Here is a 26,676-nt window from a genome sequence, read left to right on the forward strand (position 1 = left end):
GCGCTGTGCTTTACACCAACACATTGATAGCATGGTGTTTGATCTGTGGCCATGCTAACACACATGACACACTAACGACTTTTTCTGGGTCAAGATCCGAATGTTCGCCGCACTACTTTTGTTGTGATTGGTTAATTTAACACAAGAACCGTTTTTTTTTAGATTATTGTTTTAGATTAATAATTACGTTTACAGCTAAATGAGCTGTACCGATGCCGTGAGCGGTATCGAAAATGAGCGCGGCGGAACCAGACAACGTAACGTTACCGCGTCTTATAGGTTAGACATTTAAATTCCGTTTTCAGGATGTTTCCGGGATCGGGGGCGAAGAGTCCCAAGCCACACTCGACATCGTCTCAGAGGAAAGTATATCGGAACATATTACGTCGGCGAGCGGCAGCGTCGAACGTGACCGTTCGCTTCGCGAAATCGAAATAACGAATCCGCCTGGTTTAGAGGTGAATTCGCCAACTGGCGGCGGCGACGCATCCTCCCGCGAGGGGACGCCCGACTCTTTCGAGCAGAGCGACGGCGTCATGCTCGGCGGCGGCGGCGTGAAGAGTATCCTGGAGGAAATTTTAAATAATGAGCAGTTTCGATCTGACCAAAGTTTTGACCTGTTCGCGAACGTTAATTTCGACGACGATAGTCTGGCAAACGTCCCCGGCGCCAGTTTAAAAGACCCCGTCGGGGACGAGGGTTTTAAACTTCCGTCGGGGACGGACTCTGAAGACGATGACAAAGAGAAACGCATCAAGTGCCTTGAGGACATGGTGGCTGTGAAACAAACAACGATAAACGCTTTAAATTCGGAAATAGAGTCGTTGAAAGAGTGGAGTAACACGTTCACGTCGAGCATGGTGTCCGCCACGGAATATAGACAGCTTCAGCAAGACTGTAATGCCAAGGTAGGCAGTGTGGGCCATTATGTTTTTTTATGTTTATGTTTATCTCCGTTTTGAAATTTTATGAAGTTTACAATGACCCACTTTTTGAAAAAAAGTTTTAAGTCTATTTTTTATGGAATATTTTTAATTAAAATTAAAAGTATTTTACACATAATCTAATAAGAATTTCTCAAGTGATTGGAATTTTTCAATTTTCTCCACAGCACGTTATTTTTTGCAACTTTTTTCTAAATTAACCGTTTTCTCATCCTATGGTTTCGAATATCCCCATGATAGATCTTAAACACATTGTGTAGTGTAGGGTATAGCGAGTCCCAATTAATTATATTGCTAATTGTTAAGGTTATTGGTGACGATGAAATTAGAAAAAAGTTGTCGGTTTTAAACTTAAAACAAAAAATAATGAGATTTTTTTTTCTAAAATCTACTAACGATTTCTTTATCTCAAACACACGTTCGCTTTTTTTTTATCAGTTAGTAGAATGCGACACGGTGCTCAAGCACAAAAACGACATGATACGCGACCTCACAGAGTCCTTGGAGCAGTCGGTGAAGGAGCGAAAGAACCTGCTCGGTCAGGTGGAGTCGTTCAAATCGGAGGTGGCGGAGCTACGCAGGCTGCTGACGGAAGCGTCCGAAACGTTGGATCGGCGAGGCGACTCGCAGAACCCGGACGATGTCGTCCAGTTAAAGGCCGAAGTGAGCGAGCTCAAAAAGAGGCTCGAATCCGACCGCGAACGACACGACGCGGAAACGGCTCGTCTAAGAAACCTCCTGGAAACTGTGAAATGCGGCTCGACGGAACTCGCCGACCTGAAGACGGAACTCGAGGTGAAACACTCCCGCGAGGTGGAGGAGCTGCGCACCTATTTCGAAAAAAAGTGCGCGGAGCTGGAGAAAAAGTACGCCTTAGTTTCTTTACTCCTTAATCGTTCCAAACCTACTGCATTTCGTGGGTTTCTTGAGTTTTGGGAACAGGAAAGAGCCGCGGGGGCAATATCCGGTGAATATGATGGCTGATGTAAAAATCTTGACATTTGATCGAACTTGACTTGCTTTTTTCGCTTCTGACGATTCTGGCTTCTTCCATTGCGACGACTCGGCTTTGGTATCGACGACATACCCATGATTCGTCAAAAGTTATGACCTTTTTGAGCATATCAAGATCGTCATCATCAACATAATTTAAAGAAAACATCGAAGATAGCTTACTTTTTGAACACACCTCGTATTGATTGATTTCAATATAGTATCGGCAACTTCATTTAGATATACAATAGTATATATGTGATAAAGTTAATTTTTCCTGGCCACCCCTTTCAAATCAAATTTCAGAAACGGTGAAACCAACCCTGGAATTAAAAGTATAGGCCTGCACCACAGCAATGTATCGGGGAATGTTCGTCCTGCTTAATGATCACTGTCATTGTATTTTATAATTCCCTTGCGTTAAAAAACAGGAGCCTAGACTTTCGTGACAGCGAAACGCTTATTTTTTTAAAGAAACTTCGACGTACTACCGTAATACCATTTACAAAACTTCTATTGACGTTTCGTTAACCACCCTGTTAGCTTCTTCAGAGCTTAACTGAAACTACCACATTCGTACGTGCTTATATACGGTCTGAGTGGGCGGAGCTAAATGACATTGATACAAAGAAAGGAGTCGCTGTTATATACCTATATGCTGCATTATTATATTACAATTTTTTTTACTTTGCGTTTCCCAAATACGGATTCGCACCCTCCAGTTTATTTGTGTAACCTTTAAAGAAAGAACATGACATTATCATCCTTCATATCCAACACATAATTAGGTTTTTCTTTCAATGCGGTCGTTAGCTCGGCGTTAAAGTCGGCGTTCAACAACGGATGGGACCCGGGTTCGATCCTCGGTAGGAAAAAAAAAAGAAAATGTTAGATAATAATTTTTAAATAATTATTTTATCAAAAAATATAAATACATTGATAAATATTGATAAATATAAAATATATATAAAAAAATACATATTTCACGAATCTAAGTACAATCAAATATAACACCAAGGTTTTTATTACAATTCACAATTTTCAAACCGTTAATTAATAAATACATGTGGGATACTTGTTCAATGTTAGGTTTACTAGGTAAATAGCCCACTTCCAAACAGCAATTAATAATAGGTGTAACGTATAGCGCATTAAAATGGAGCGTCATCTGAGGCATTCTAGCAGGTACACAATGAACACCAGCAGAATTTGACTTAAAGTTTGAAATAGTGGCTTTAATCGACTTGTAACTTGTAACAACGTTCTTTATTTCTTTATAAGCAATGTAGTCGGCGATCATTCAATCGTGTTTTCCCTATCTCAGCTACTCGGAGGAGGTGTTCAGCCAGCAGAGCAGGAAAATGTCGGGCTCGAGCTCGGACATCGAGCTCAGCGACGACCTGCTGCTGTCCAACAGGCCGGGCCCGGGCGGCGACGCCAACCCGAGACTGCTCAGAACTAAAGAGGACGCGGCCAAGATGGCGGACACGCTCGCCGCGCTGCTCGAGAAAATGTCTGGCCGGCCCTTCGACGACGACGAGCAACTCGGTCGGATGGAGGCGGAGCTGCGAGTCGAGCTCGCCGCCCTGCTCAAGATCGGTGAGAAGCTCGAGATCAAGGCGATCGAGAACCGGTACCTGGAGGAGATCTCGAACCTCAAGTACCAGCTGGATGAGTGCCATAAGCGACACGCCGCCATACAGGAGGTGGTGAGAGTCGGAACTACTGCGTTATGACTCGAAGATTGGCGCACGTTTGTTTGTAAAGGGGAGCTCTGGCGAGTTCGACATCGTGCAGAGCTACGAGCGGCGCCTCCAAGAGCAGATCGCCGTCGCCAAGATGGACATGGTGACCGCGTTGGACGCGCAGTTTCAGCGCATCGTGTCCGACGACGTCGACGACGACGAATGGCCGTCCGAGTTTCGAGTGCTTCGGGACAGGTTCGCGAGCAAACGGCAGGCGGAGCTCCGTCTACTGAAGGAGGAGCACGCTAGAGAGAGCAGCGACCTCTTGCGGGAGAGGTATGCTCGCATCGGTCACACCGGTCAACGCGATTTTCGGGTCAGAATCTTATGTGTTAAATTTCGGTTTCTCAAAACATCAAAAACAAAGAAAAAAAAGTTTCCCGTTCTAGAAACTACGGCAGTTTTTCTTTTTTTTTCGGCAGAAATCACAAAATTTTACGTTTTTTTTTTATAGTTTTGGTAAGAAACGTTTATTTTTTTTAATATAAGTGTCGTTTTCGCTCAAAATTTGTAATAATCAATAGCATATTAAGACTGCAAGAAGCAATTTTTTCTATTGGTAATTGCCATTCAAAATGATATTTTTTCAAATATCTCTAGCACCCTTCATGAAACTCTCTTTCGGCACAGTTTATGATACTGTTCAAATCAATTATCCCATCTTTAATAGTTTTCCATTTATCGCCAATAATTTACCCGCAAAAACGGAAATTTTTAGGATCTTTTAGATTTTTTGCCCATAAACGACACGCCCTGTATATAATTCAACCAATGTTTGAAATAGAGGTTATAACCATGAATCTCCTACGTTTCGTAGCCCACGAAATTTTCCAATCGAGTAAATGGTTTTCGAGAAAATATTTTTTTTCTGAAACCGTGCAGAACACCGTAATAATAAATGACGTCATTGAACGATTGAATTTTTTCAACCGCAATGCAAATAACCGTAAATCCAAAAGAATTGGCCATATTAACTAACAATTTAATCTGGAAAAGGACAATTTTCAGAGTCTTTTAAATAATTGAAAAACTCTGTATATGATCGAAAAATGGTTAAAATAAAAATCATAGTATTGAATTTTCTGCCTTTGATTGTTAAAGAATGTTTCCGTTTACGTTAACAGTTTTGAAGAAAATGTTTTTTTTTTCTGAAAATCAAAATAACAACGAAAAAAAATCAAAAATTGTTAAACAATACTTTGCGGTATATACGAGTTTAAATGTGATTCTCGACTTCTGCTTGCCTGCCAAATATGAAGTCGGTAGCTGCAAATTGAGGGCACCTATTACTTTTTTTAATATTGCACGGAATATCGCGAACACCGTATCCAATAGGTAAAAACCTTAAATACAAAAGTTTTAGGTATCTACACAGGCAATATTTCGGTGTTAAATAAATTAACTTCTAAATCACAGTCTTCTAGTTATGGTAAATTTTTCTTAAAAGAGAAGACAGCACCAAAATTTTATAACATATAATCATCTTGTTGGTTTCTTCAGAGGTTGATTAAAACTGGCTCGCATTTTACTCTGTACCCGCTTATATATTGTTTAAGGGGAGCGGAGCTAAATGAGGCGCATAAACACCGTATCGGATGACTGATTCTCATATTGGTGACAGGTGAAGACCTGAGTCACGGTTAAGATTATTGGGGTGCTTATAGGTTTCTATAGACTCTCAGATTTTTCCTTCATAGATGAATTGATTACATGCAAGAAAACCTACGCATTGTCACATCACCATCCGGTCCAAAAATGATCGGTTATCAACTCTCTTGTTTACAGAGCCGTAAAACTATCTCAGCCCGAGTCACTGAACCCAGAATTAAAACACCTTGCCTCTGCTCTTCTCTCTAATAATTTCCACATTAAAGATATTAAGCGTTCCATCACAAAATACCAATACCAATACCACAACCTTCCAATAGCAAACATCACATATCACATAAGTTCTAAAAAAATATAACGTCAAAACCAGATTTACCACTTGTTCAAAAATATCTTAATATCTTCGATTGGTCAAAGACAAAATTCCATTTGAGATGACAGGAGTATACAGCATTCCGTTCCATACATTGGAGAGACCGGACGAAAAATATCAAGTAGGCTCAAAGAAAATATGCATGTAATGAACCAAGGAAAAATCCGAGAGTATATAGCAACCTAATAATCTTAACCTCGACTCCGCCCCCTTCAAACAATATATGAGCACGTACAGAGTAAAATGCGGGCCAGTTTTAGTCAAGCTCCGAAGAAGCCAACATGATGATTGGCAAGTTTCGCTCGGCAAAACCGACGCAGGAGGAAACCAGAAGTTTTGTAAAAAGTATTACGGCAGCCTGTGGAAATTTCTTTGAAAAATTAAACTATGCTTATCGACGTAAATTAAATGAAGGCAAAATGTTGATGTTTTTCGATGTCTAAAATCGTAATTAAACTCGTCGTACCTCGTAGGGACGCGCTGCGTCAGCAGGCGGAGTCGCTGCGCGGCCTCGTCTCCGAGCTGGTTAGGTACTTCGGGGAGTGCGAGGACGCCCTGAACGACACCCTCGTCGAGGAGCTGGTCAGACACGAAGAGTCTTCGTCGCGGGTCCACCTCACGCCCGATTTCGCGAGGCTGATCGGAAGGATCGAGGAGGAGGGGCGCGAGGACGGCGTCCAGGACGTCTCGTCGGGTCTGAGGCACGAGCTCAGCTCGTGCCTCGAAAAGTTGAGGCGAGACGCGAACGCGATCCTCGCGATGACTTCGGAGGTGAGGAGGCGGGGCGGCGACGATCCGGACAGGATCGCGGTCCTCGAGCGCGAGCTCGAGTCGGCGAGGACGAGGCTCGCCGAGATGATCGAGAACGGTCGCAACGAGGTCGTGTCCGAGGCGTACGGGGAGGCGGGGCGTGGTCTCGGTGCCGATCTGGGTGAGCCTTACGACGGCAGCGCCAAAATTTTCCGGCCTGAATATGAAAGAAATTATTTTTCAATATAATCCCCCTTAACTTCAATACACTTATTACATCTCTTTATTAACAACTCAAGCCCTTTAAAAAAATATTCTTTTGGTTTGTCTGCAAAATGAGCTAAAACAGCCTCATTTAACGCAACTTCGTTGTTAAACCGCCGTCCACGTAAGTCCTTTTTCAAATATCTTTGGCCGTACACACCATCCAGCCTTTCTTTAATAATTTTAGGCGCTAACCCTTTTTTTGTTAAAAACTTTATGAGTGCTCCATACTCAATTTGCGTTATTTGCGACATTTTTTCTGACACGTCTTGTTTAAAATGCTGTCAATAAAAAACTATTTGACGCAAGACTTCAATTTTTTTTTCGCAGCCTACTAAGGTACGTATTTAAAAGAAGACAGAGTTTTATCGTGATACTGGAGCTGCATCTATGTCAGGCCGGGAAATTTTGGCGCTAACCTCGTACGTTCCACACTTCAGACCATATCGTTTGTAAACTTTAGTGACGAAAAGGAAACTTCCACGGACCGTGCGTTTATCTTGATTACATTTTTCGTTTTTAGAGATATAAATGTGGAGTTAGCAGCCAAGTTTTTTTTCCCAAGTGACGTACAAAACAAAACACCGTCAATTTTCTAACATCTTCATCGTATTTTTTTTAAACGGAACGCCCTGTATATTATGTATGTGTCGATTATATTTTAATCCACTCGTTTTTGACAAATCAGCAAAAATAGGAAAATTTTATTATAATTTCAAAGGGTGACAAATAAAAATTGTTTATGTTTGACATATTAGTAAACAACATTGATGGTCGAATTATTGTCCAAGTTGTTATTGTTAAAATGGTTTTTCGCGAATTTTGCACTTGTGAAAGGAGTGATATGCTTCAAGTATACTTTCGGAATAATAAAATAAAATAAAAATAAAAAATTAGACTTTATCCAGAGCGCGGAGCTCCGTCAAAACAGATATTTCCAAGGCTGACAAAGAAACGGTAATGTATTAAATGCTAACCATAATATTTTATATTTTAAATGAAAAAAATAAGGCAAACATATTTGGATTCTATGAAGCACATCCAGTTTCCTCTAAAGACCGGTATTTCTCGGAGATCGATCTTGAAAAAAGTTTTGAAAAAATAGAAATATAATGCATTTAAATTTCGTAAAACTCAAAAACTAAGCGGAGAACAATGTCAAAGGAGGAGCTTTGTTTGGATTTTTTTAATAGACCTAATGAGAATGATAATTTTTTGAAAAACATTTCATGGACTGACGAAAGTTGATGTATATAAAAATAAAAAAGTTACAGCCAATTAAAATGTTATCAACATAAATTGAACGCACGGTACATATCTGCTTGTTGACGTTTCGTCAATCGTCCTGTTGGCTTCTTCAGAGCTTGACTGAAACTGGCCCAAATTCTACTCTGTACCTACTGACAGAGAGCTTGAGGAGGGCGGAGCTAAAGGAGGGAACATTATCTAGGATGACTGATTCCTTACGAAATAAGCACAAAGGGAATCAGATGCTAATCGTGAAAATTTAAAAGGCTTTAAGAGCGTTCCATCATAAAATTCACTTCATCACAACCTTCCAAAGACAACGAGTACGAAAGCGACTCCCCACTTGCCACTGTTATCCTTACTTACTGAAGTTCTTAAGAATATAATGTCAAAAACAGATTTACCACTTGTCCAAAAATCTCACGCCCCTCATTTAGCTCCGCCCCCCTCAGACCGTCTACAAGCAGGTACAGAGTAGAATGCCAGACGGTTACGCGAAACGTCAGAAGATTCGTAAATGGCATGATGAAATTATTGATTTGGTGAGCAGGAGACGCGACGGCCGCCCTGGAAACGCTGCAGGAGAGGGCTAGATCTCTGGCGACGGCGTCGAACGCGGATCCCGTCCTCCTGCAGCTGATCGAGGAACTGTGCCAGGCGGGATCTAGACTGGTGGAGAGCGCTTACCGCGAACGTTGCGACCTTCTGCAGCAGGTGAGTCGCGTGCGTGCGCAATTCGAGGGTGTTAGTGTGGGGGGGCGTGGCTTGGTGTCTTTCGAGTCCCTCGCGTGGTGCTTAGCTTCGTCTCGCCAGATCGACGTCGCGGACCGCAAGTACAAGAACACCGCGCGTTTCTTGGAGGACCAGGCTGCGGAACGGGAACAGGAACGGGACGATGCGCAGAAGATGATCGAAGAGCTGCGCGACAAGCTCCGCGACAAGGAGAAGGAGCGCGCCAATTGCGAGAAGATGTCGCGCGAGGTGAGTGTTTCTCGCGGGGAAAGTTTGTCGGTTTCGTTGGCTTTCGCTAGATTCGTTGATTTCCCCCACCCCCCGCACCCTCAACTCCACCCCTTAAGCGCACGCACCGCTTTCGCATTAGGTTGACTAATGTAGAATTCGTAGCACTTTGTAGCGATATTAGCGTATTAAACCCCAGTAATCGTAATGTAAAACAATTTTTTGTACTATTTTGGGAATTTGTCGGGCAGGTACGACTCGCATAGCAGGGCTGTGAAACGCCGAATTATAAGTCACCGTATTGAGGGTGATAGAGTATATACAGCGAAACTCTGTATTACGAACAAATCAAATATATTAAAAAAAAACTGAAAAATAGGTTCCCCTATTAATGGAAATTTAGTGTGACTAATGGACTGTATTTAGTATGTCAATTTTTTGTAAATGGCCAAATATATTTTTTTAATTTATGGATTTTTTTGGGTTATTTTGATTTCCAAAAAAAACACTATTTTCGCCAAAACTGTTTATCCGATCGGCAAAATTCTTTTGAAAATCTGAAACACCCTGAAAATTGCCCTTTTCCGCCTAATCTGTTTAAATAGTACTATAGGCCACATCGGGAGCCACAATTTTTGTATTTACGATTTTCGTCTATCACATACGAAAATCACCATTTCTCGCGCTCAATCTACACGGACTACTATTACGACGTGCCGCATGGTCTCAGAAAACAAGTATTTTCTCAAAAATCATTTATTCTCAAACAAAAAATAAGCCAAATATTTTAGAAACATTAAGTGATCGCCCAACTTCCGTTGCTTTTATTTTATTTTTTGTTTACGAAACTTTTGGGGCATTATCGAGTGCATTAATTTGCACTTGATAACCGATATCTGCCCGAAACGTTGTGCAAACAAAATATAAAACGAAGACGAACGAATGTTAGACCGTATCTCTACCGAATGGTTGTTTTTATCGCGGTCTTTCCTCGTTTCCTGTGTCTGGCGCGCGGTTTATTTTTAGTCCCGTCGTGGCTATTTCGGGCGGAGACCCTCGTCTCTCGCAGTCCGGACGTTTCCGAAGGTCTCTTTAACTTGCCGGCAAGAGAACAATTTTTTTCCCACACTTTACCTCTTTGCTAGTAATCCTCCCCGTCCCGAAGTGTTCCAGCCGCATAGTTATTAGATAATATAGTGGCATTGATATTTTCGCAGAGAAGGTAACGATTTTCCGCGCATGCCTCTAAATTACACCCACTAACCCGCACTTTGTGTCTTTTGCTTTATAAACAGCGATTTCCACATACTTAACTCGTTCGTTTTGCCGCAACTGTTAACGGGATCAAAGCATATTTCGAGAAAACGCCGCATCTGTCAGCGGCCATGTTTGTTTGGTTTTGAACGCCGCAAACTCATTAGTCAAAGGCGACTTTGTCAGCATTTTGTTCCTGTTGAGTTCCTGTATTATCGGCATTTTTTTTTTTTTTGATAGGTTATAAGTTCCTATATGGTCGGCATAGATAGGACCTCTCTATGCACTTCTCCTGCCTTTTGGATTCACAGCCACACTATACCGCTTTCTTCTTAGTATTTCCTTGAGTCTATAAAGATAAAGATAGAGATAAAATATTAAGTATTGTGTTTTTTTTTTTCATTGTTTTAGAATCCCATCATTAATTTTGATTTCAAAGTCCTGTGGAACAGAGTCTCTATAGTTTTCAAAAGAGACAAAAACAGATTGTGTTGAGTAGCAGTTTATTTTGATAGAACCAGCAACTATATCTAGAGTCGATGACATGGCTGTTGAAAGTTAAGGCCATGATTTTGCTTTCTTTAATTAAAGAAGGTGAATAACCTGAACAAAATATTTTGTTCAAAGATCTTAGCAAGGTAGACGATAGTTGTGCACCGCATTTCTTTCGCCGTGCTTGTAAACCGGACAAATTGTCATGTCATAATGTATAATTTCGGGAAAATCTGAACTTTTAGTTCTTATTTCTTTTGAAAAAGATCGTTAGTGTAGGTAGATAAATTCTTAAAACGGTCCTGGAATGGTTGCGGGTTCGCGGTTTTGGAATAATAAACAGTAGGCAAAGTTAATCACGGGATCGGTTGTAAGAACATAATATTTCTTTTGACCTCATGGTCAGGAATCCCTAGTAGATTTTCTTAGACATTTAAGCATGTTAGGGCTTATAGAGCTTAAATGTCATTAAGCTCCGACCCCCTCAGACCGTATATAATAACTCCACACTTGCCATCGTTGTCCTTTTTTTACATTCAAAACATTACCGATCACATATCAAGAGTTCTGACGCAGGAGGTGACGGTATATACCGTTAACCTTTAGTACTTATACGAGGCCGTTTCAGGCGGAGCACCTCGAGCGTCAGCTCGAGGAGGCGGGGCGGACGATCGGCGAGCACTCGCGCCGCCTCACGGAGTTGCGCGGCGAGCGCGACGAGGCCGTCGACAAGATCGAGTACCTGCGCGACATCATCGGGGAGCTCGAGGCGCAGAACGACTCGCGACTCGGGGAGCTGCGCGCGCAGCTCGACGTCGCGGAGCGGCTGCAACGGCTCGCGGACGATCAACAGAAGGTCATCGAAGAGCTGCGCGGCTCGGAGGCGGAGCGTGAACGGCTGCGCGAGCACGTCGCCGCGCTCGAGCACGAAGTGCGCACGGTGCGCGAGCTGGCCGGCGGCGGCGAGGACGTCAAACGCGAACTGTCCGATTTAGAACACGAGCTCGACGCGAAAACCAAGACGCTGGAGCTGCTCCACTCGTCCACCGGCAACAGTTGCAGCTCGCCGTCCGAGGACATGTCCGTCAGGGACGTCGCGGGGCGGGGCCACGACGACAAGGACGAAGTGCCGCTCCGCCAACTCGCCCGACTCAAAGAGAAACTGATCAGGCACTCGCGGGCCGAAGAGGCGGCCGCAAAACGGATTCGCGACCTCGAGATGCAGCTGAAGACGACGCGCGACGCGTTGGAGGAGGCCCGCAAGGAGATCAACGAGCACGTGGTGCTGATCTCGAGCCTCCAGATCAGGCTCGATCAGCAACGCTTGAGGGCGGAGTACATCGAGAGGCAGACCAGCACGTCGCTCGAGGGCAAAATCGACGACCTGCAGGCCGAGATTCGCGAGCTGAGGGAGAGGGCGCGGGCCAGGGAGCAAGCGATCGAGCAACGCGACCACCTGGTGAGGGAGACGCGGGAACGCCTCCGTGAAGCGAACGAGAAAGAGGACGCGCTGGAGGAGGCGCTTAAGAAGAAGGAGGAGGAGCTGCGCGCGTTCGCCGACCTCGGCCTCGACGTCGACGACCTGCGCGCGCTCGCCGACCTCAAAAAGTCCGGCGTTCCTTTGACGGCGATCGATCTGAGCCGATCGACGGAGAAGGCGCGCAGACGCGACGCCGACGACCCCAGCGTCGAGTTGTCGCCGATGAAGGCGCCCGACGACACGGTTTTCATGGGTTGCTCGGAGATTTCGGCCATAGAACCGGTCAAAGTGCCTTATAACTCGACGGAGAAGAAGGTCCACTTCGAGGTGGACGAGTTGCGGGCGCGTCTGGAAGAAGAAACTCGCGCTTTCCAACAGGAACGGGAAGAAGCGGCGGACAGGGAGCGGCGACTCGGCGTCGAGCTGGCGGAGAAGACGCGGCGCGTCGCCGAGCTCGAGCGGGAGGCGGAGGAGTCGAAGCGCGACGCCGTGCGCAAGGAAGACGCGTGCCTGAAACTGGCGCGCCAACGCAAAGACCTCGAAGACGACTTGGCGAAATTCAAACGGGACAGTTTCGCGAACCTGGACGCGGCGCTGAACGCGAAGAACGTCGCGATCGCGGGCCTGGAGGAGCGGCTGCGGGGGCAATCGGACGAGACGCGGCGCCTCCAAGCGGATCTCGATTCGAAAAGGGAGTCGCTCAAGAGCGCGATGGAGATGTTTAACGGCGCGATGGAGGAGCGGGCGCGGCTCGAGGAACAATTGGAGACGTTGCGGCCGCAAAACGACGAGCTGCGGAGCGAGGTCGAACGGCTGGGGGCGCTCGTCGTCGACAAAGACCGCGAGCTGGAGGTTCTCGTCGAGGACCTGAAGCGGCTGCGGGAGGCGGTCCGCGAGAAGGACAGGATTGTCGCGCAAATCACCGAGGACCACGGCCGCGTCCATTCCAATCTCAAGACGATCGAGGCGAAAATCAAGGAGACGGGAAACGTGTTGGACTTGGCGGCGCGGCTCAAAGCGGAGCACAGGCGGAGCGCGGACCTCCTGGTCGAGGTGCATGGTTTGAGGGCGAAGCTGCTCGGCTACGAGGCGGCCGTCGCCGACCCGGCGCCCATCGACGACGTGAAACGGGAGCTGGAGCGCTCGGTGCGGATCGACTCGGACATCTTGAACGCGGTCGGCGAGCGGAGCGCGAGTTCCGCCTCTGACGCCCGCGACCCGGACGCCTACGGGTGAGTGTTTTTTTTTTGCTTTTTCGAAAAGTTACTGTCCTCTCTCTCTCTCCCTCTCTCTCACTTCACCCTCTCTCTCCTTTCTCCCTCTCTCTCTCTCTTCTTTCTATATACAGTCATTTGGTCAGCTTACAAAAACAGGCAACCATAGTCTAAGATAATATATAGATAAAATAATAGATAATAAATAATCCTAAAATTTGCGATTCAATGAATAAATTGAAAATATTTATATAAATACCCGTTGGGATTCCCAGGAAAATATCTTGAAAATGATTCGAGTAGTCGATAAACTACAACAGACCTGTTTTGTAAAGCATTAAACTTTCTATGAGAATAATTGTAAACGTTTCGCGATAATTATGTTTCAGTCCATAACCAAATTCAGAACAAAAAGTTATTTTTCTTTAAATCTTCGAAACGTTTCGATTTATCGCAAAAGTATGAGAGCGTTCAACTTCCTATACAAATTATCAATAAATTTGGCTTAATGCAAAACTATAACGAGAATGATCTTCACGTTAATATTAACGGCGTAGTAAGCTCTTCCGAGAGGTAACTAGCAGCTAGTTTTTGTGTGTCAGATTCATCTTTTTCATATTATCAAAAAAAAAAAAAAGAATGGTTCTTTTGAACATTAGTGCCAGTGGTGAATTGGTAAAATTATTTTCCGAAAAACCGTTTAAAATTCTTGGACCAACAAACGTAGGAGATCCAGATCATTCATTCATTATTTTATTTTTACTTTTAATAACTTTCTATGGTTCCGTATTACTGTTAATTTATCTATTATACTACATTTAATTTATCAATGTAATTATAACTTCCTATATAGTGGTTAGGTGGAGGAGCGCTGCCACCTGCGTATTGTGGTGTATTCTTATTTGAATAAAGGCTATTTATTATTATTACCATAACTAATTTGATTTGCGGCGCAGGAAGGCGCTCGCGCGGCAGAAGACGCGCGCCAAACAGCTGCGGCTGCGCAGCGAGCAGCTGGAAAAGGATCGGGCCGAGCTGGAGCATCGGCTGCACAGTCTGCAGGGTATGTTGGAGAAGGAGCGCGCGTTCCTCAAGCAAACCCAGATAGAAGACGCGAACCTCATCGAGCAGCTTCGCATAAGGCTCGACGCGACGCTCGACGCTCGCGAAGACCTGGAGCGCCTCCTGGCGGACGAGCGCGCGTGCAGGCGCTCGCTGGAGGCGCAGATCGAAGAGCTGAAGAAGCCGGCGGCCTCCAGTTCCGAGTCGGCGACGCGGTACAGGGCGTTGCCGACGGAGGACGCGGCGAGACTGAGCCGGGAACTGGAGGCGGCCCGCGTCGATCTCCGGGAAGCGACCGCGACGAGGGCGGAGCTCGAGAACAACCTCAAGTACACGAGCGAGGTGCTCGCACTCGAGACGGAGCGGAACCGGAACTTCGAGGAGAAGATCCGGGTGCTGTGCGAGAAGGAAAAGGCGCTGCGGCTGGAGGCGCTCCAGACGAAATTCGAGTTGGACGCGAGGACCGCGGAACTAGAGGAGAGGAAGATTTCGATGGTGCGAGGATCGAAGGTCTCGGGCGAGGCGACGCTGATTCCGTACTTGGATTTCAGGACGAACTGGATGCGGAAAAGGCGCTCCTCGAGAGGCAAAAGGCGGACCTGGCGGGGGCGCTGCGGGCGCGCGTATCGCACGATCCCCATCCCGAGACGCTCGAGAAGCTCATCGCGGAGCTGAAGACCAAGACAGAGGAGAACCGGAAGAAGGTCGAGTACATCGCGCTGATCGAGAGCGACAAGCGCGCGTTGGAGGCGCAGCTGAGGTCGGAAACGCGCGACAAGCTCGACAACGGCGTCGAGTTCAGGCACCTGAAGGCGCGGGTAAGAGGCGACGCACCGAACGGTAGAAAACCTGCCCAAAAGTATAGTATAAGTAATTCTCGCAATGGGTGGTATCTTCTGACTTCTTTATCGAAGGGTTTCGTTTTCGTTTTTTGGTAGCCTTCCGAAACTGGATATTAACGGGTCAGATGATAACAAAAGTCTTCGAAAAATACTGTTTGCCTTCTAATAAGTTTTCGCGAAATCCGTTCACCGTATTTTGTCATGGTCTCCTAGTGTAGTGCAGTGTTCAGCCGTTATGGTATTTTATTAATGCACGTCATGTTTGTATAATTTAATTCTGTTCCGTTGATGATTAAATACGATATTCTATATACAATGGTGGCAACGTAAATAAGCGAAATACACTGAATTCAACAACATACATATACAACCGTTGGAAACAATTAAATATGTGGCGGGTGCGCCGGTTATAGTGTACATTTATCTCTGTGGTTGTTTCTTTTTTCGTTTCTTTCACGAAACGTATGCCGATAAGATTTTCCCTGGTCTCGGATTCTGCCAAATAATCTTTTTTGATTTTGAGTGTATATCTTCAGAAATCAATTGAAGCTGTACTAAAAATGTTATAAGAAATGTTTTCATCAGAACCAATTTATGAAAAAATTTTACATATGAACACCCTGAGAAATTAAGATTGAGCACAGAACTAGGTCTATTTCGGCATGGGTTTAAATACTTACTTTATAGGTAAAATGTACAAATTCCCGTTGATTATCAATTTTGAATCTCTAGTTCCAGCGAGCACTTTATTTAGTTGTTTTCAAAACAGTTCAATACGAAAGTCTTTTAGTTGCAACTTTTACAAAGTTTTTCGACAATCCATCCATCCATCCATCTTATTGTGTTGTATATTGAATACAGCAGAATAAATGTATTATTATTAATATTGTTATTTCTAAAAATAAACAGCTACCACTTTCTCGCGATCAAGATTAAGCGTATAAAAATTGGAACTTGGTAACCTGTTAATAGAGGAGAACGATTTATTTTTGTGAATTGATAATTTTGTATACGTAGTTTTCGCGGGGTTTTTTGAGTTCTGCCGTTCGGTGCGCCCTCACGCGTCGTTTCAGTGCGACTACCTGTTCGCCAAGACGTTGAAGCTCGAGAGCCTGAGGAAGTCGCTGATATGGCAGAAACGCTACCTGACGGATTACTGCCACGCCCACCGCACGCGACCCGATTCGGACCGCCATCTTAACCCGCTTGGCCGTTTCCGATCGGCGGCGTTTGTCGTCGTGTCGCTCGCGCGGATGCGGTTCCTCGTAAGGCGGTGGCACAACGGGGTCCGGATCGCCGAGAAGATCAACGCCCGCCACTCCGACCGCTCCCGACCGCCCGCGGCCGCCAACTTTCAGGTGGGACAGCCGGTGTCGAGTCAGCATTTCGTCGGTCAGCTCAAGGTGAGTGCCGCCATTTTTACAGAGAACGTACGAAACTTGTTGCGGAAGTTTAAATGAAAGAGTGTGAATGGATAGGTAACAATTGAGGATAAGAAGTTCTTCTTACTCTCTATTAAAAAGGACGGGTGGGGAGGCGTTAGAGAGGAACGACAGGGGAGGACTTGGCAGGACTGAGAAAGTGCAAGGGTATGTGTCAATTTGATGAATGAGAGAGTTATAGAGGTGGAAGGTGTTCAGAGCGTGTCCGCATTGTATAAGCCTAGAAATAAGGAGGGGTGGTGCGAATAAGAAAAGAGAGCATGGTTTGCGCGGATGGGCAGGTAGAAGAATCAGGGAGCCATCGGTGGAATTAGGATTGAAGGCGAGATCGGAACTGAGGGATAGTATAGGATACCTGGGATACGAGGGTCGATAAGAAGAGCACTTGAAGAAGGCGAGAGTGAAATTTGAGGAAGGGGAGATGAAACGATTATGATGGTAAGAAGAAAATGAAGAAAATTAGTTCGTAGGAACGATAGAATATCTAATTAATTATGGAATGGAAGATAAATGGGTGATTAAGACAGGCTGGACAGATGATGGATGGTGTGCAAGATAAGAAAATGCAGATAATTTGGTATCAGGGAGAGGAGAAATGCCGCCACTACAGAACGGGAGTTTTATAAAAACTGAATTGAGGTTGACAAAAAAAATTGAAAATTGTACAAGATAATTTGAAAAGTTACCCGGCAAGGTTTGGTTTGGTAAGGAGAGAACCTGCTAAGTGCTAGGGAATGGATCATGAGACAGTTTGGAGCACAGGGCTAATTTTTGGGGTGCGGTGTTGGGATGGGTTCTCTTGTTTGCTGGACAGTAGTTTTGCTCGCTGCTGGATTTTTGCACATCTATCTTTGAACTACCGCGTTATTCATGGACTATTGCCTCAAAGGTGAAGAACAATGCGGTCCCGGGACCGTTCCCGGAGACCAATCAGTCCTCTGGCGCGGAGGAGGCATCGTGGTCGGGTCTGACGCCGCCATCGAGGGACGTGAGGACGCGTAACCGATTAAAAATCGGGTAAGGGAAGACTCTGAGAAGGTCCCCCTTCTCAGAGTCAGGTAACAATGCCGACCCGTTGCAGGACGAACGTGCTTAAGAGGGAGGACGTGACGCCGCTAAAGGCGCCGCAGCTCTTGGCTCAATTCCAGGACAGACTGCACGAGTTGCACGAGAAGTTCGCGACCTCACTGGAGCCGGAGTAGAGGCGCCCGATGTCCCCGCCATATTAGTTAAGCGCGAACCAAAGTTGAAATATTTTTTATTGTAACGTTTTCTTTTTCTAAGGGTAAAAAAATGCGTAAAAACGAAAGGTTCGGCGTTTTAATTTTAATGAACCTCTCGCTAAAAAATAACCCCGCGAAAACGTAAGAGAGTTTACTAAATCAACAGATATATAAAAAAACATTATTAACGGTACGCCACAGTTTAAGGCCAAAATGGCCGCCGGCGTCTGATCGGCTCGATATTTACACCGGGTGACACAAGAAAGTGTATCTTTTGAACGACCTGAGATAGCGATTTGAAATATCGAAGGGTTAATATAGGCTGAACGTTCACTTTTGTAACAACTTTACGAATTTCAAATTTATATTCTTTTGCATTTCTGTGGTTCAGGAGATCATTTTGCGTAAGATAGGATGGTTTTCTCTCTTTTTTTGTTTTTTTTTTAATTTTTATTTAATTTTTGAAAATTGCGTCTAGGAGGCTGTGACCAACATAAATACTATTTACCAAGTCACCTGATCATGGGAAAAATTGTAAATGAAACTTTTCTTCTATCCTACGCAGAACGATCTCCTGAATAAAAAAAAATATATAAATTTAAAATTCGAAAGTTACTGTCGTTTCAAACCGGAAGTACAACTAACTATTGACTATGTATTGTCAATAAATTGTACATTCAGCCTACATTAACTCTTTCAAATTTCGAATCGCTATCGCCGTTTAAAAGTTATAGAGTCTTCCCACTTTGTGTTACCCGGTATACCGTTCGAATATTATTACACTTCAAAAACTTCCTGAATGTCTGTTTAGAGAACAGATGAAAAATGTGCCGACGTCGTACAATCAACTGTTACCTAGTTTTGGGGGCAGCATGCGTAGATACTTTCAGGAAAGTCGACTTCATCGATTTCGTAAAAGTAACGCGGTTGTAGTGACCAAGCCAACTCAAGAACAAGTTACCAAATATTGCTAACCGAAAAGTGACCTAACCTTGCTCTCTGTTGATTATACTCAATCGAAATGAATCGCATAAAATGCAAAGAAATTAACTTAACCCCCTTCTAACACGATTTCGTTATGTCCAAATGCTACAAACATAAATTTTGAAAACTAAAAGCTACCTTCTTCTCGATAGGCGTCTCGTCGGCAAAACTGATAAAAACCTGGCCGGTACGTTTGAACTACCCTCACGGACGGACCAAGCGTACGGATAAAGGATAATCGAAAATAACCCTGCAAAGACGGATATATATATGTTTAGTACAAACAGATACATATATATATATAAAACATTTTTAGGCCTTACTACAGTACACCACAGTTAAAAACGATTATCAGTCTATTTTTCAAAGAAATTTCCACAGACTACAAATCTTCTGTTGGCTTATTCACAAATTAACTGATCCCGATTTGCATTCTACGCTGTACCTGCTTATATAGAGTCTGAGGGGGGGCGGATCTAATGGGGGGACATGACCGATTCCCATATCTAGTACAATTTAGGAGGAACCTAGAAGATTTGAAAATTAAAGAATCTTGTTTTTCGCCAAATGAAAAAGTTTAATCCAGAACAACCAAAACTTCTTAATGTACAGGCTCGAATTTTCAATCAAAGCTTTCTTACACAAAATTATGTTTCCCAGGAATCATCGCCACTTCGTCCAATTGATGTTGGGGCTCCAAATTGCGCGATATATTTTTTTAATTATTGCGATTTACTTTATAGAAATATTTTTCAGCTCCGCCCCCCTCAGACCGTATACAAGCAGGTATAGACTAAAACGCAAACTGATTTGAATTCTACCGAGTTTCTCGTGCGACGAGCCCAGAAGATTTGTCAATAGAATATTCTTCCTTTTCATATACAACTTCATATATGAAAATTCCAAAGTGAAAAGTTAAGAGCTTTTTTACAAAGAACCCCGTTTCCTAAGTCTAACACACAATTTTTCCTATTAATATTAAGAGCTCAAACTATCGGGATATGTTTTTTTTTCGTTATTCCGATTGATTTTATCTAAAGATTTTTCAGCTCCGCCCCCCTTCAGACCGTATATAAGCAGATGCAAGGTAGAACGCAAACTGATTTGTATTGTACTAAGATCTGTAAATAGAATATTCTTCTTTTTCGGATATGAAGTTGTTTGTTAGTTACAATATTTCATAATGAAAGAGTTAAAGTTTATTAGACAGACGTTAGACTTCGTCCCACTAACACTGAAGACTCGAACTTTCGCGATGTTTCGTCATTCCGACAGATTTCATCAACCATTTAAAAAAAAATTGGCCCGTTTGATAGGCCTGCTGGTCACAGCAGACCATCGTCGACCTCCGCGTCTGACCCGTCCGATTGTTCGGTTATTATTATGACGGGCATGTTGAGCGAGATCTTGGCCGGTTCCGCCTGCACCTGCGCGATCTTCACGTTCCTGACCAGTTCGGCGTAGTGGGGGTCCGCGGAAACGTCCTCCGCTTCGCAGTTGAAAATCTGCACGAACTTTCCGAAATCCTCCATTAGCTCGAAACGGGGACAATTTTTGAGGTAAGGAGGCGTGTCGCGCGCCGAATACGGAAACAGGACCACGAACACGTCCAACAGGACCACGCCCCTAGACAATTCCGTCACCAGGTACTTGTAGACCGACGGGTCAGGTTCGGGAACGTGGGCCCCGCAAACGTACAGCACGTGAGTCGCCTGCCCGACCTCTTTCACCATTTGCACGCCGGTCAGGCTCTTCAGAACCTTCTCCAATGATTTCACCACCAAATAATGTTTTTGGGGCGTCTGGCTACACACCACGTACAATTTGTCGCGATGACGCCCTTCCGACTCCTCTGCGGACCGGTTTCGTCTGGTCCACACGTGGATCACGAACAAGACGAATGGGATCAGAAAACTCGCGCCCACGATCCCGATCACTAGGGGCGGATACTTTCTTTCTGTAATCAGAAAAATACGCGGTCAACCCATTTTATTCATTTTATTTACAAAACAAAAAGATACCAATATAAATGTTAACAAAAAGAGCAACAACCTAGATAAAAAAACTTTTTTTAAATAACCCTACAAAGCAACAGTAACAAACAGTATAACATTGGTTAGTTTTAATTGCAATATACTGAGACACTTTAATTGTAATCAATGTACTGAGACACTTTAATTGCAACCAAATCACAATTTTTACCATAATAATAAAAAACATCCTATTCACAATGGGGATTTTTTTTATCCACCTCACCGCATAACCTCGTTATATTTAAACTAAGGAATCTAGCGCAGTTATCCCGACAGCATTGGCATGAATGTCGAAGTTTCCATGGCAACCGTCACCGACGACGTTTCCACGGTAACGGCAATACAAACACCGCCCGTCGAGGTTAGGTTTAACGCGAAATTTTTCGGTACTCACTGACGTGGACCCGTGCCGATTCCGTTTTCGTACACGCGTCCTCGGGGCAGGCGTCGCCGATCGCCGAAACGGCGAAAAAGTAAACGCCCTCGTCGTTGTAGGTGATGTATTCGAAAGACACGCGTTCGTCGCCGGCGGCGGGCAACATCCTCACGTCCAGGAGGAGCGCGCGGTCGCCGTTTTCACGAAATACCTCGACCTTGTAGTAAGTCACCCGGTAGGAACGAGGCAGGCGCTGGATCTCGAGTACTATCCTGTAGTTGCTGCTGCAATCGATGCTCGAAAATATGGCGCGTTCGGCAAGCGGCAGGCGGTCGTCGAATGACGCTGCCGGCGGCGTTCTGAACGTAATCTTTTTGTACAGGGTGTCCGCGTTAAAGTCCGCCTTAAAATCGAGCACGTAACTCCCCGCCCGGTCGATCGCGAGGCACGAGTCCTGCGCCTCTCCGGCGGGGTTCCCGAAGTCAACCGAGTACTTTCTGCAAACGCTCTCGCCAGCGTCCCCGACCCTCGACAATCTTAACAACGCCTCTGGAATAGTAGATAATATTTGTGGTGGGGGGACGGAGGGGACGTCGCGATCTTACCGGTCCACTTCACGTCGATGAAAGATATGTTTAGAGATAGGTACCCCTTGTCGGGATAGGCGCTCACCCTGACCGAACCCAAGCGCGCGTTGAGCTTTTCGTTTTCCGCAAAGTGAACCGCCAAACAGTCTTCGGATAACACTCCGTGCGCCCACACACCTTCGTGAAAATGGGACTGAAAGAACAGGTGCCCCTTATAGCTTCGTAAATTGTGGGAGGGGCTGGCGGTTACTAACCCCGGCCGAACACGCATCAAAAACTCCGTCGGAAAATCGCAACGCTGAACAGAAAACAACGATACCGATGTTCCTAATCATGCTGAAGGGTTTTGAACGTCCGTCAAACGCTGAGCGTTTTATGTCGGCCCATTGGCGTTCATTCTGCTCGCGTTTTCGTCGCGCATTTGGCGCCAAAAAAAAATAGCAGCTCTTCTTATTATTGGGCTCGTAAACAAAAAGCATGAAACCCCGATCGTCCCCACAGAACAATTCAATTCAATTCAATAATGCGTGTCACTAATACAGTTGGGCAAGACTGCTAGCCCACAGAACAACTTCCAGTTCCCACTTTTTATCCATCAAATAGTTAGGCGAATTGACTGGTACCATTCGCCCATTAGTCACAGAACAAGAGAGCGCTAAAAGATTTTCTCTCCGCTGGTCAATATTGAAATGGCCATTCACCCATTTTCGCCTAGTCTTGTTTCAATCGTTCATTTTACGAGGACCGAATCAATCAGTGACCGATTTCGAAAACGACCGAATCATTTCAATCGTTCATTTCTATACTTTTTGATGCCAACAGCGACAATAGTGCCACTGAATCCGAACGTCCGCACGACCATTCAGATTCCCTTGAATTTGAATTATTGTTGTGTCTATATGTTATGTTTTCTGTTCTAGTTAGTATATTTAGCTGTGTTCTGTTTTTTATTGAATCTTGATTTTATCAAAATAGGTGCTACGTATTGGGTTGTACCAGTAACACATTAATTTGTTTAATATTTAGTGTTGCTTAATAAGTCGTTGATTTGAGTTTGAGTACATTGCTCTTTCCAAATCGATCGTTGATATTGATTTCAGGGATGAATTTCCAATATTGAAAGATAAACACGAATTAAGAAAACTTAAGGGACAGATACGCAGAGATAATGTAAATGCAACCACTCCTCAGTCTCCGTTACAACGAAGTATAAACGATTCGGCCAAAATTAGCGCTCACGTTCATTATCGAAATGGTAATAATCATAATTTGTCTTTATAAAGCATCATGTTTTGCGAGCAAAGATTTTGCAATACTCAATAATTATAGTTAAGTAACTCTTCGATATGAAAATTATTATTTATGTTAATTGTAGTTGATAATTTCATTTAAATTAATATGTGGGTAATACCTTAATAAAGTAATTTGTTTCTACAATTGCTCTCTTGAAACTATCAAAGATCGCACAGATGCAAAAAAGAAAAAGGAAGACAAGAAGAACAGAAGGACGTATCCAATTTTTAAAGGACAACAGTAATTTTTTTTTTTTGTTAAATATAATTTCGAGATTAACGTTTTAATAAGAATGAAGAGCAGTTTAAGAAGAAAATTGTTTAATTTTTGTTTCTATTGCACCGTTCATTAAACTTTAATTAGTTCCTTGTTTTTGTGATCTGTCGAGAAGACATGAAAAGACCACTTGTTCGGGATTCCCCTTGTGGTTTGTAAGTAATCTCAAATATATCTTTTTTTTTCTTTTGAGGATATTTTTTATTCAATGAGGCTAAACACCAAAAATATCCAAAGAGGATGGCAAGTGTTTAACTATTTAAAAAAAGAGTTTGTATCAAACGTTGACTTCGGTTTTTTTGCTACTGTCAGGTGCCGTTAAGATTACGAAACTTCCCATTTTCGGAGCGGGCATCAAAGTTAACCAAAAGTTTGAGGAAAACCGCTGTTTTCACTCGATCGAATGTTTCTGTGCCATCAAGTAGTCGCAAAGCAGAAGTCGGACTAGATCGAGAACTAATCGAAGAATTAGTAAGAGCAGAAGTAGAAGTCAAGGTCGCGAACATGACTACCCGCTGTACGAATCTCCTAGCAAAAGGAGTCATTCAAGGGAGTATTCTATTTCTCTGAGACCCGGAGAATATCATCCCGGGCATCCCGATTTAGCCAAACGTTATAATCAAAAAAGGTAGCCCTCTCCCAAACAGGAGGATTACGAAAGGTAACTTCATGAGTTTTTATTTTTTTAACAGGCCGTGTAAATATCAAAGAATTTCTATTTGCTTATTTTGTAACATGAAAAGAAGAGGTATCTTAAGCTTTTATGTATTTCTTACACAAAAGAGGTGGTTTTAAAACTTTTATTTTTCCAACATGAAAGGAATAGGTAACTTCATAATTATACATTCTTTTTGCAAAAGTGTTTTCTTTTTTTTTTAACACAAAAGAAAGAGGTTAACTTTCTAAGTGTTATTGTTTTGCCCTTTACATTTTATTTATAATATTATGTTTATGATTTAAACTGTTTTTATTTATTTTTTTAACACGAAATGAGGAGGTAACTTCATAAGTTTTAATTTATTTATTTTATTTATAAATTTTTTGCAGATATAAAAAAGTGCTTTTTTTTAACCCCGAAAGCAGGAGGTAACTTTGTAAATTTTTATTTATTCGCTTTTTTTAAAACTGAAAGGAAGAGGTGACTTGATAGGTTTTCATTTATTTATTTAAATATTTAATTTGTTGTAGATTTTAAATAAATGTTTTTATTTATTTTTTCAACAGGCATTGAAGATCTCAAAAAAGTGTTATTTGCTTTTTTAACACGAAAGCAAGAGGTAACTTTATAAGATTTTAATTATTTAAATTTTTAACAGACGTTGAAGATCTCAAAAAAGTGTTATTCATTTTTTTAACACGAAAGAAAGACGTAACTTTATAAGCTTTTATTTATTTATTTAAATATTTTATTTATTTTTGCAACACGCGTTGTAGATTTGAAATAAATGTTTTTATTTATTTTTTTTAACACAAAAGGAAGAGGTTAGCTTTGTCTTATATTTTATTTATATTTTGTTTATTTTTTAACAGGCGTTGTGGATTTCAAGTGTTTTTATTTATTTTTTTAACACGAAATAACTTTTTTTATATGTATGTATTTTTTATTTATAAGATTTTATTTATTAATTTTTTGCAGATATAAAAAATTATTTATTTTTTTTAAGCCCGAAAGAAAGAGAACGTTATAAGTTTTTATTTTTTAAACAGGAAAGCAAGAGATAACTTTATAAGTGTTTTATTTCTTTCTTTATAAGCTTTTATTTTTTATTTATTTTTTAACAGTCGTTGAAAATATCAAAAAAGTGTTATTTATTTTTTTATTACGAAAGGGGGAGATAATTTTCTAGACATCGAAAAAGTGTTTTCCCCGAGGACGCACAGACAGTTCTCAAGGAGATCTTGTTCCCTCTCAAATAGATACTCCTGCTCATGTAAGAAAACCTTTCGATTCTACACCACCAGCAGTACTCCCACTGAACGTTCGTGACAATTATTTCAGATAGGTCCGGTAGTGCTGCTATGAAAAGGAGTCCCGATACTCGGAGGCGAAGCCCCCCGCCCCGACAATATATCAAATGGGAGAGATCCAGATCCAGATCATCCAGATACCGAAGCAGGTCACCGGCTAGATACAATAAGAGGATGCGTAGATTTCGTTACAGGAGCAGAAGCCTGAGAAGAAAAACTCTATCTCCGGGCTACTGTAACCACGGAGCCGCTGAATACAGCCCCTATGTTGTGTGTTAGTTAATAAGAGTGTTAGGTTTCGTTAGAATTGATAATTTCAGGGCGAATATTGCATGTCGTGTCCCGTTAGACCTGGATTTCCGGGCCCCGCTTTCTACCACCCTTGGTTTTATCCCACAGGAGTCATTCCTGGACACATGCGAATGCCTATGGTCCCCATCAGACCTCCGTTTACCCCATACTGCCCACCATGTAGATTGTCCCAATACAACAGGCCCAGAAATGAGAGGCCGGTGACCTCGACCGCAACTATCACTAATGATAATCCACAGGCCAGTTCCGAGAGTGCGCAAACGAATCAAACGAAAGAAGAGAACGTAAAATAAGAGCTTTACAGTCGTACCAATCATTTAAAAAGTAATAATAAAATGTTTTAACCATTTAAATTTAGAAATTGCTAAATAAAAATTTAAAAATGTCCAACCAAAATCTGTACCTGCATTGTCTTCGTTTGTCAGAAATTTTGACTTATTTTTCAGAAATTCTGACTTTTTTTCCTCAAAAATTGGCTCACACTAAAACCTGCATTTTGTTTTTGGTGGCCTTTTTGAAAAAAGCGCAGAAATCTTTTAAAAAATCTTTATCTTATTTTTCTATCGAAATTTAAATACTGTAAGGGCAAGGACTTAACGAAATCGATTTTCGGTAGAACGATATCGAGCAACTCATCCTGCACTTGTTGAATAGACCCCGAAGCGTCAATCACTCTCCAATTATCGCCCTCCTCGCAGAGTTCGGAGTAGATTCGCGCCACGTTTTTTTGCATCGTTTCGTTTTCGTACCTCTCGTTGCCAAAACCGGACCTCTTCGCCGCTTCCTCGGGGTTCAAAGTCAACAGCATCACCAAATCGGGCTTGGGCAGCCCGTTCTCCGGCCGCTTGCACCACTCTATGTCCATACCTTCGACAACTACAATAAACATCTAAAAGTCGCCCCAAACGGACCCCTTACCGGTTTTGGCGGCCGAAAACGCAATCCCCGAATAA

General features: G+C 43.1%; 3 protein-coding genes across 5 annotated transcripts; 2 read left to right on the forward strand and 1 right to left on the reverse strand.

Moving 5' to 3' along the window:
* The first annotated feature begins 102 nt into the window (after window positions 1-102).
* LOC132699656 (myosin-11-like) lies at window positions 103-17,968 on the forward strand. Of its 3 annotated transcripts, XM_060666497.1 has the most exons (14): window positions 103-257; window positions 306-908; window positions 1,383-1,810; window positions 3,262-3,646; window positions 3,705-3,958; window positions 6,137-6,594; window positions 8,476-8,639; window positions 8,739-8,906; window positions 11,260-13,343; window positions 14,282-14,882; window positions 14,939-15,205; window positions 16,303-16,632; window positions 17,561-17,688; window positions 17,753-17,968. In XM_060666497.1, exons 1-14 carry the CDS (start codon window positions 234-236, stop codon window positions 17,871-17,873), a joined length of 6,015 nt encoding a protein of 2,004 aa, XP_060522480.1. In that variant the 5' UTR covers window positions 103-233; the 3' UTR covers window positions 17,874-17,968. The 3 variants fall into 3 exon arrangements, with proteins under 3 accessions (XP_060522480.1, XP_060522481.1, XP_060522482.1); XM_060666498.1 differs by lacking the exon at window positions 8,739-8,906; XM_060666499.1 differs by lacking the exons at window positions 103-257; window positions 306-908 and having other exon boundaries at window positions 1,675-1,739; window positions 17,753-17,967.
* Window positions 17,969-19,947: 1,979 nt separating this feature from the next.
* LOC132699657 (uncharacterized) lies at window positions 19,948-25,279 on the reverse strand. The gene is made up of 4 exons (XM_060666500.1): window positions 22,129-25,279; window positions 21,893-22,067; window positions 21,306-21,836; window positions 19,948-20,835 (listed from the first exon to the last, which is right to left on the reverse strand). The coding sequence occupies exons 1-4, from the start codon at window positions 22,351-22,353 to the stop codon at window positions 20,204-20,206; spliced, it is 1,563 nt and encodes a 520-aa protein (XP_060522483.1). The 5' UTR covers window positions 22,354-25,279; the 3' UTR covers window positions 19,948-20,203.
* On the forward strand, window positions 24,070-26,016 carry LOC132699661 (uncharacterized). The gene is made up of 4 exons (XM_060666504.1): window positions 24,070-24,104; window positions 25,273-25,374; window positions 25,443-25,681; window positions 25,732-26,016. Exons 3-4 carry the CDS (start codon window positions 25,463-25,465, stop codon window positions 26,014-26,016), a joined length of 504 nt encoding a protein of 167 aa, XP_060522487.1. The 5' UTR covers window positions 24,070-24,104; window positions 25,273-25,374; window positions 25,443-25,462.
* The last annotated feature ends 660 nt before the right edge of the window (window positions 26,017-26,676 follow it).

The sequence above is a fragment of the Cylas formicarius genome, unplaced genomic scaffold (assembly GCF_029955315.1).
Source record: "Cylas formicarius isolate icCylForm1 unplaced genomic scaffold, icCylForm1.1 PGA_scaffold_3__17_contigs__length_32017465, whole genome shotgun sequence".
Taxonomy (NCBI): domain Eukaryota; kingdom Metazoa; phylum Arthropoda; class Insecta; order Coleoptera; family Brentidae; genus Cylas; species Cylas formicarius.

Bases quoted from the DNA above. Each gene is read 5' to 3' on its own strand.
- LOC132699656 (XM_060666497.1), top strand. From the start codon at position 234: ATGAGCGCGGCGGAACCAGACAAC. The intron at 8,907-11,259 runs GTGAGTGTTTCT...AGGCCGTTTCAG, and splicing joins GCGAGAAGATGTCGCGCGAG to GCGGAGCACCTCGAGCGTCA. The intron at 17,689-17,752 runs GTAAGGGAAGAC...GACCCGTTGCAG, and splicing joins CGTAACCGATTAAAAATCGG to GACGAACGTGCTTAAGAGGG.
- LOC132699657 (XM_060666500.1), bottom strand. From the start codon at position 22,353: ATGCTTTTTGTTTACGAGCCCAATAATAAGAAGAGCTGCTATTTTTTT. The intron at 22,068-22,128 runs GTTAGTAACCGC...CTGTTCTTTCAG, and splicing joins TTGATGCGTGTTCGGCCGGG to TCCCATTTTCACGAAGGTGT. The intron at 20,836-21,305 runs GTGAGTACCGAA...TTCTGATTACAG, and splicing joins ATCGGCACGGGTCCACGTCA to AAAGAAAGTATCCGCCCCTA.
- LOC132699661 (XM_060666504.1), top strand. From the start codon at position 25,463: ATGAAAAGGAGTCCCGATACTCGGAGGCGAAGCCCCCCGCCCCGACAA. The intron at 25,682-25,731 runs GTGTGTTAGTTA...TGATAATTTCAG, and splicing joins CTGAATACAGCCCCTATGTT to GGCGAATATTGCATGTCGTG.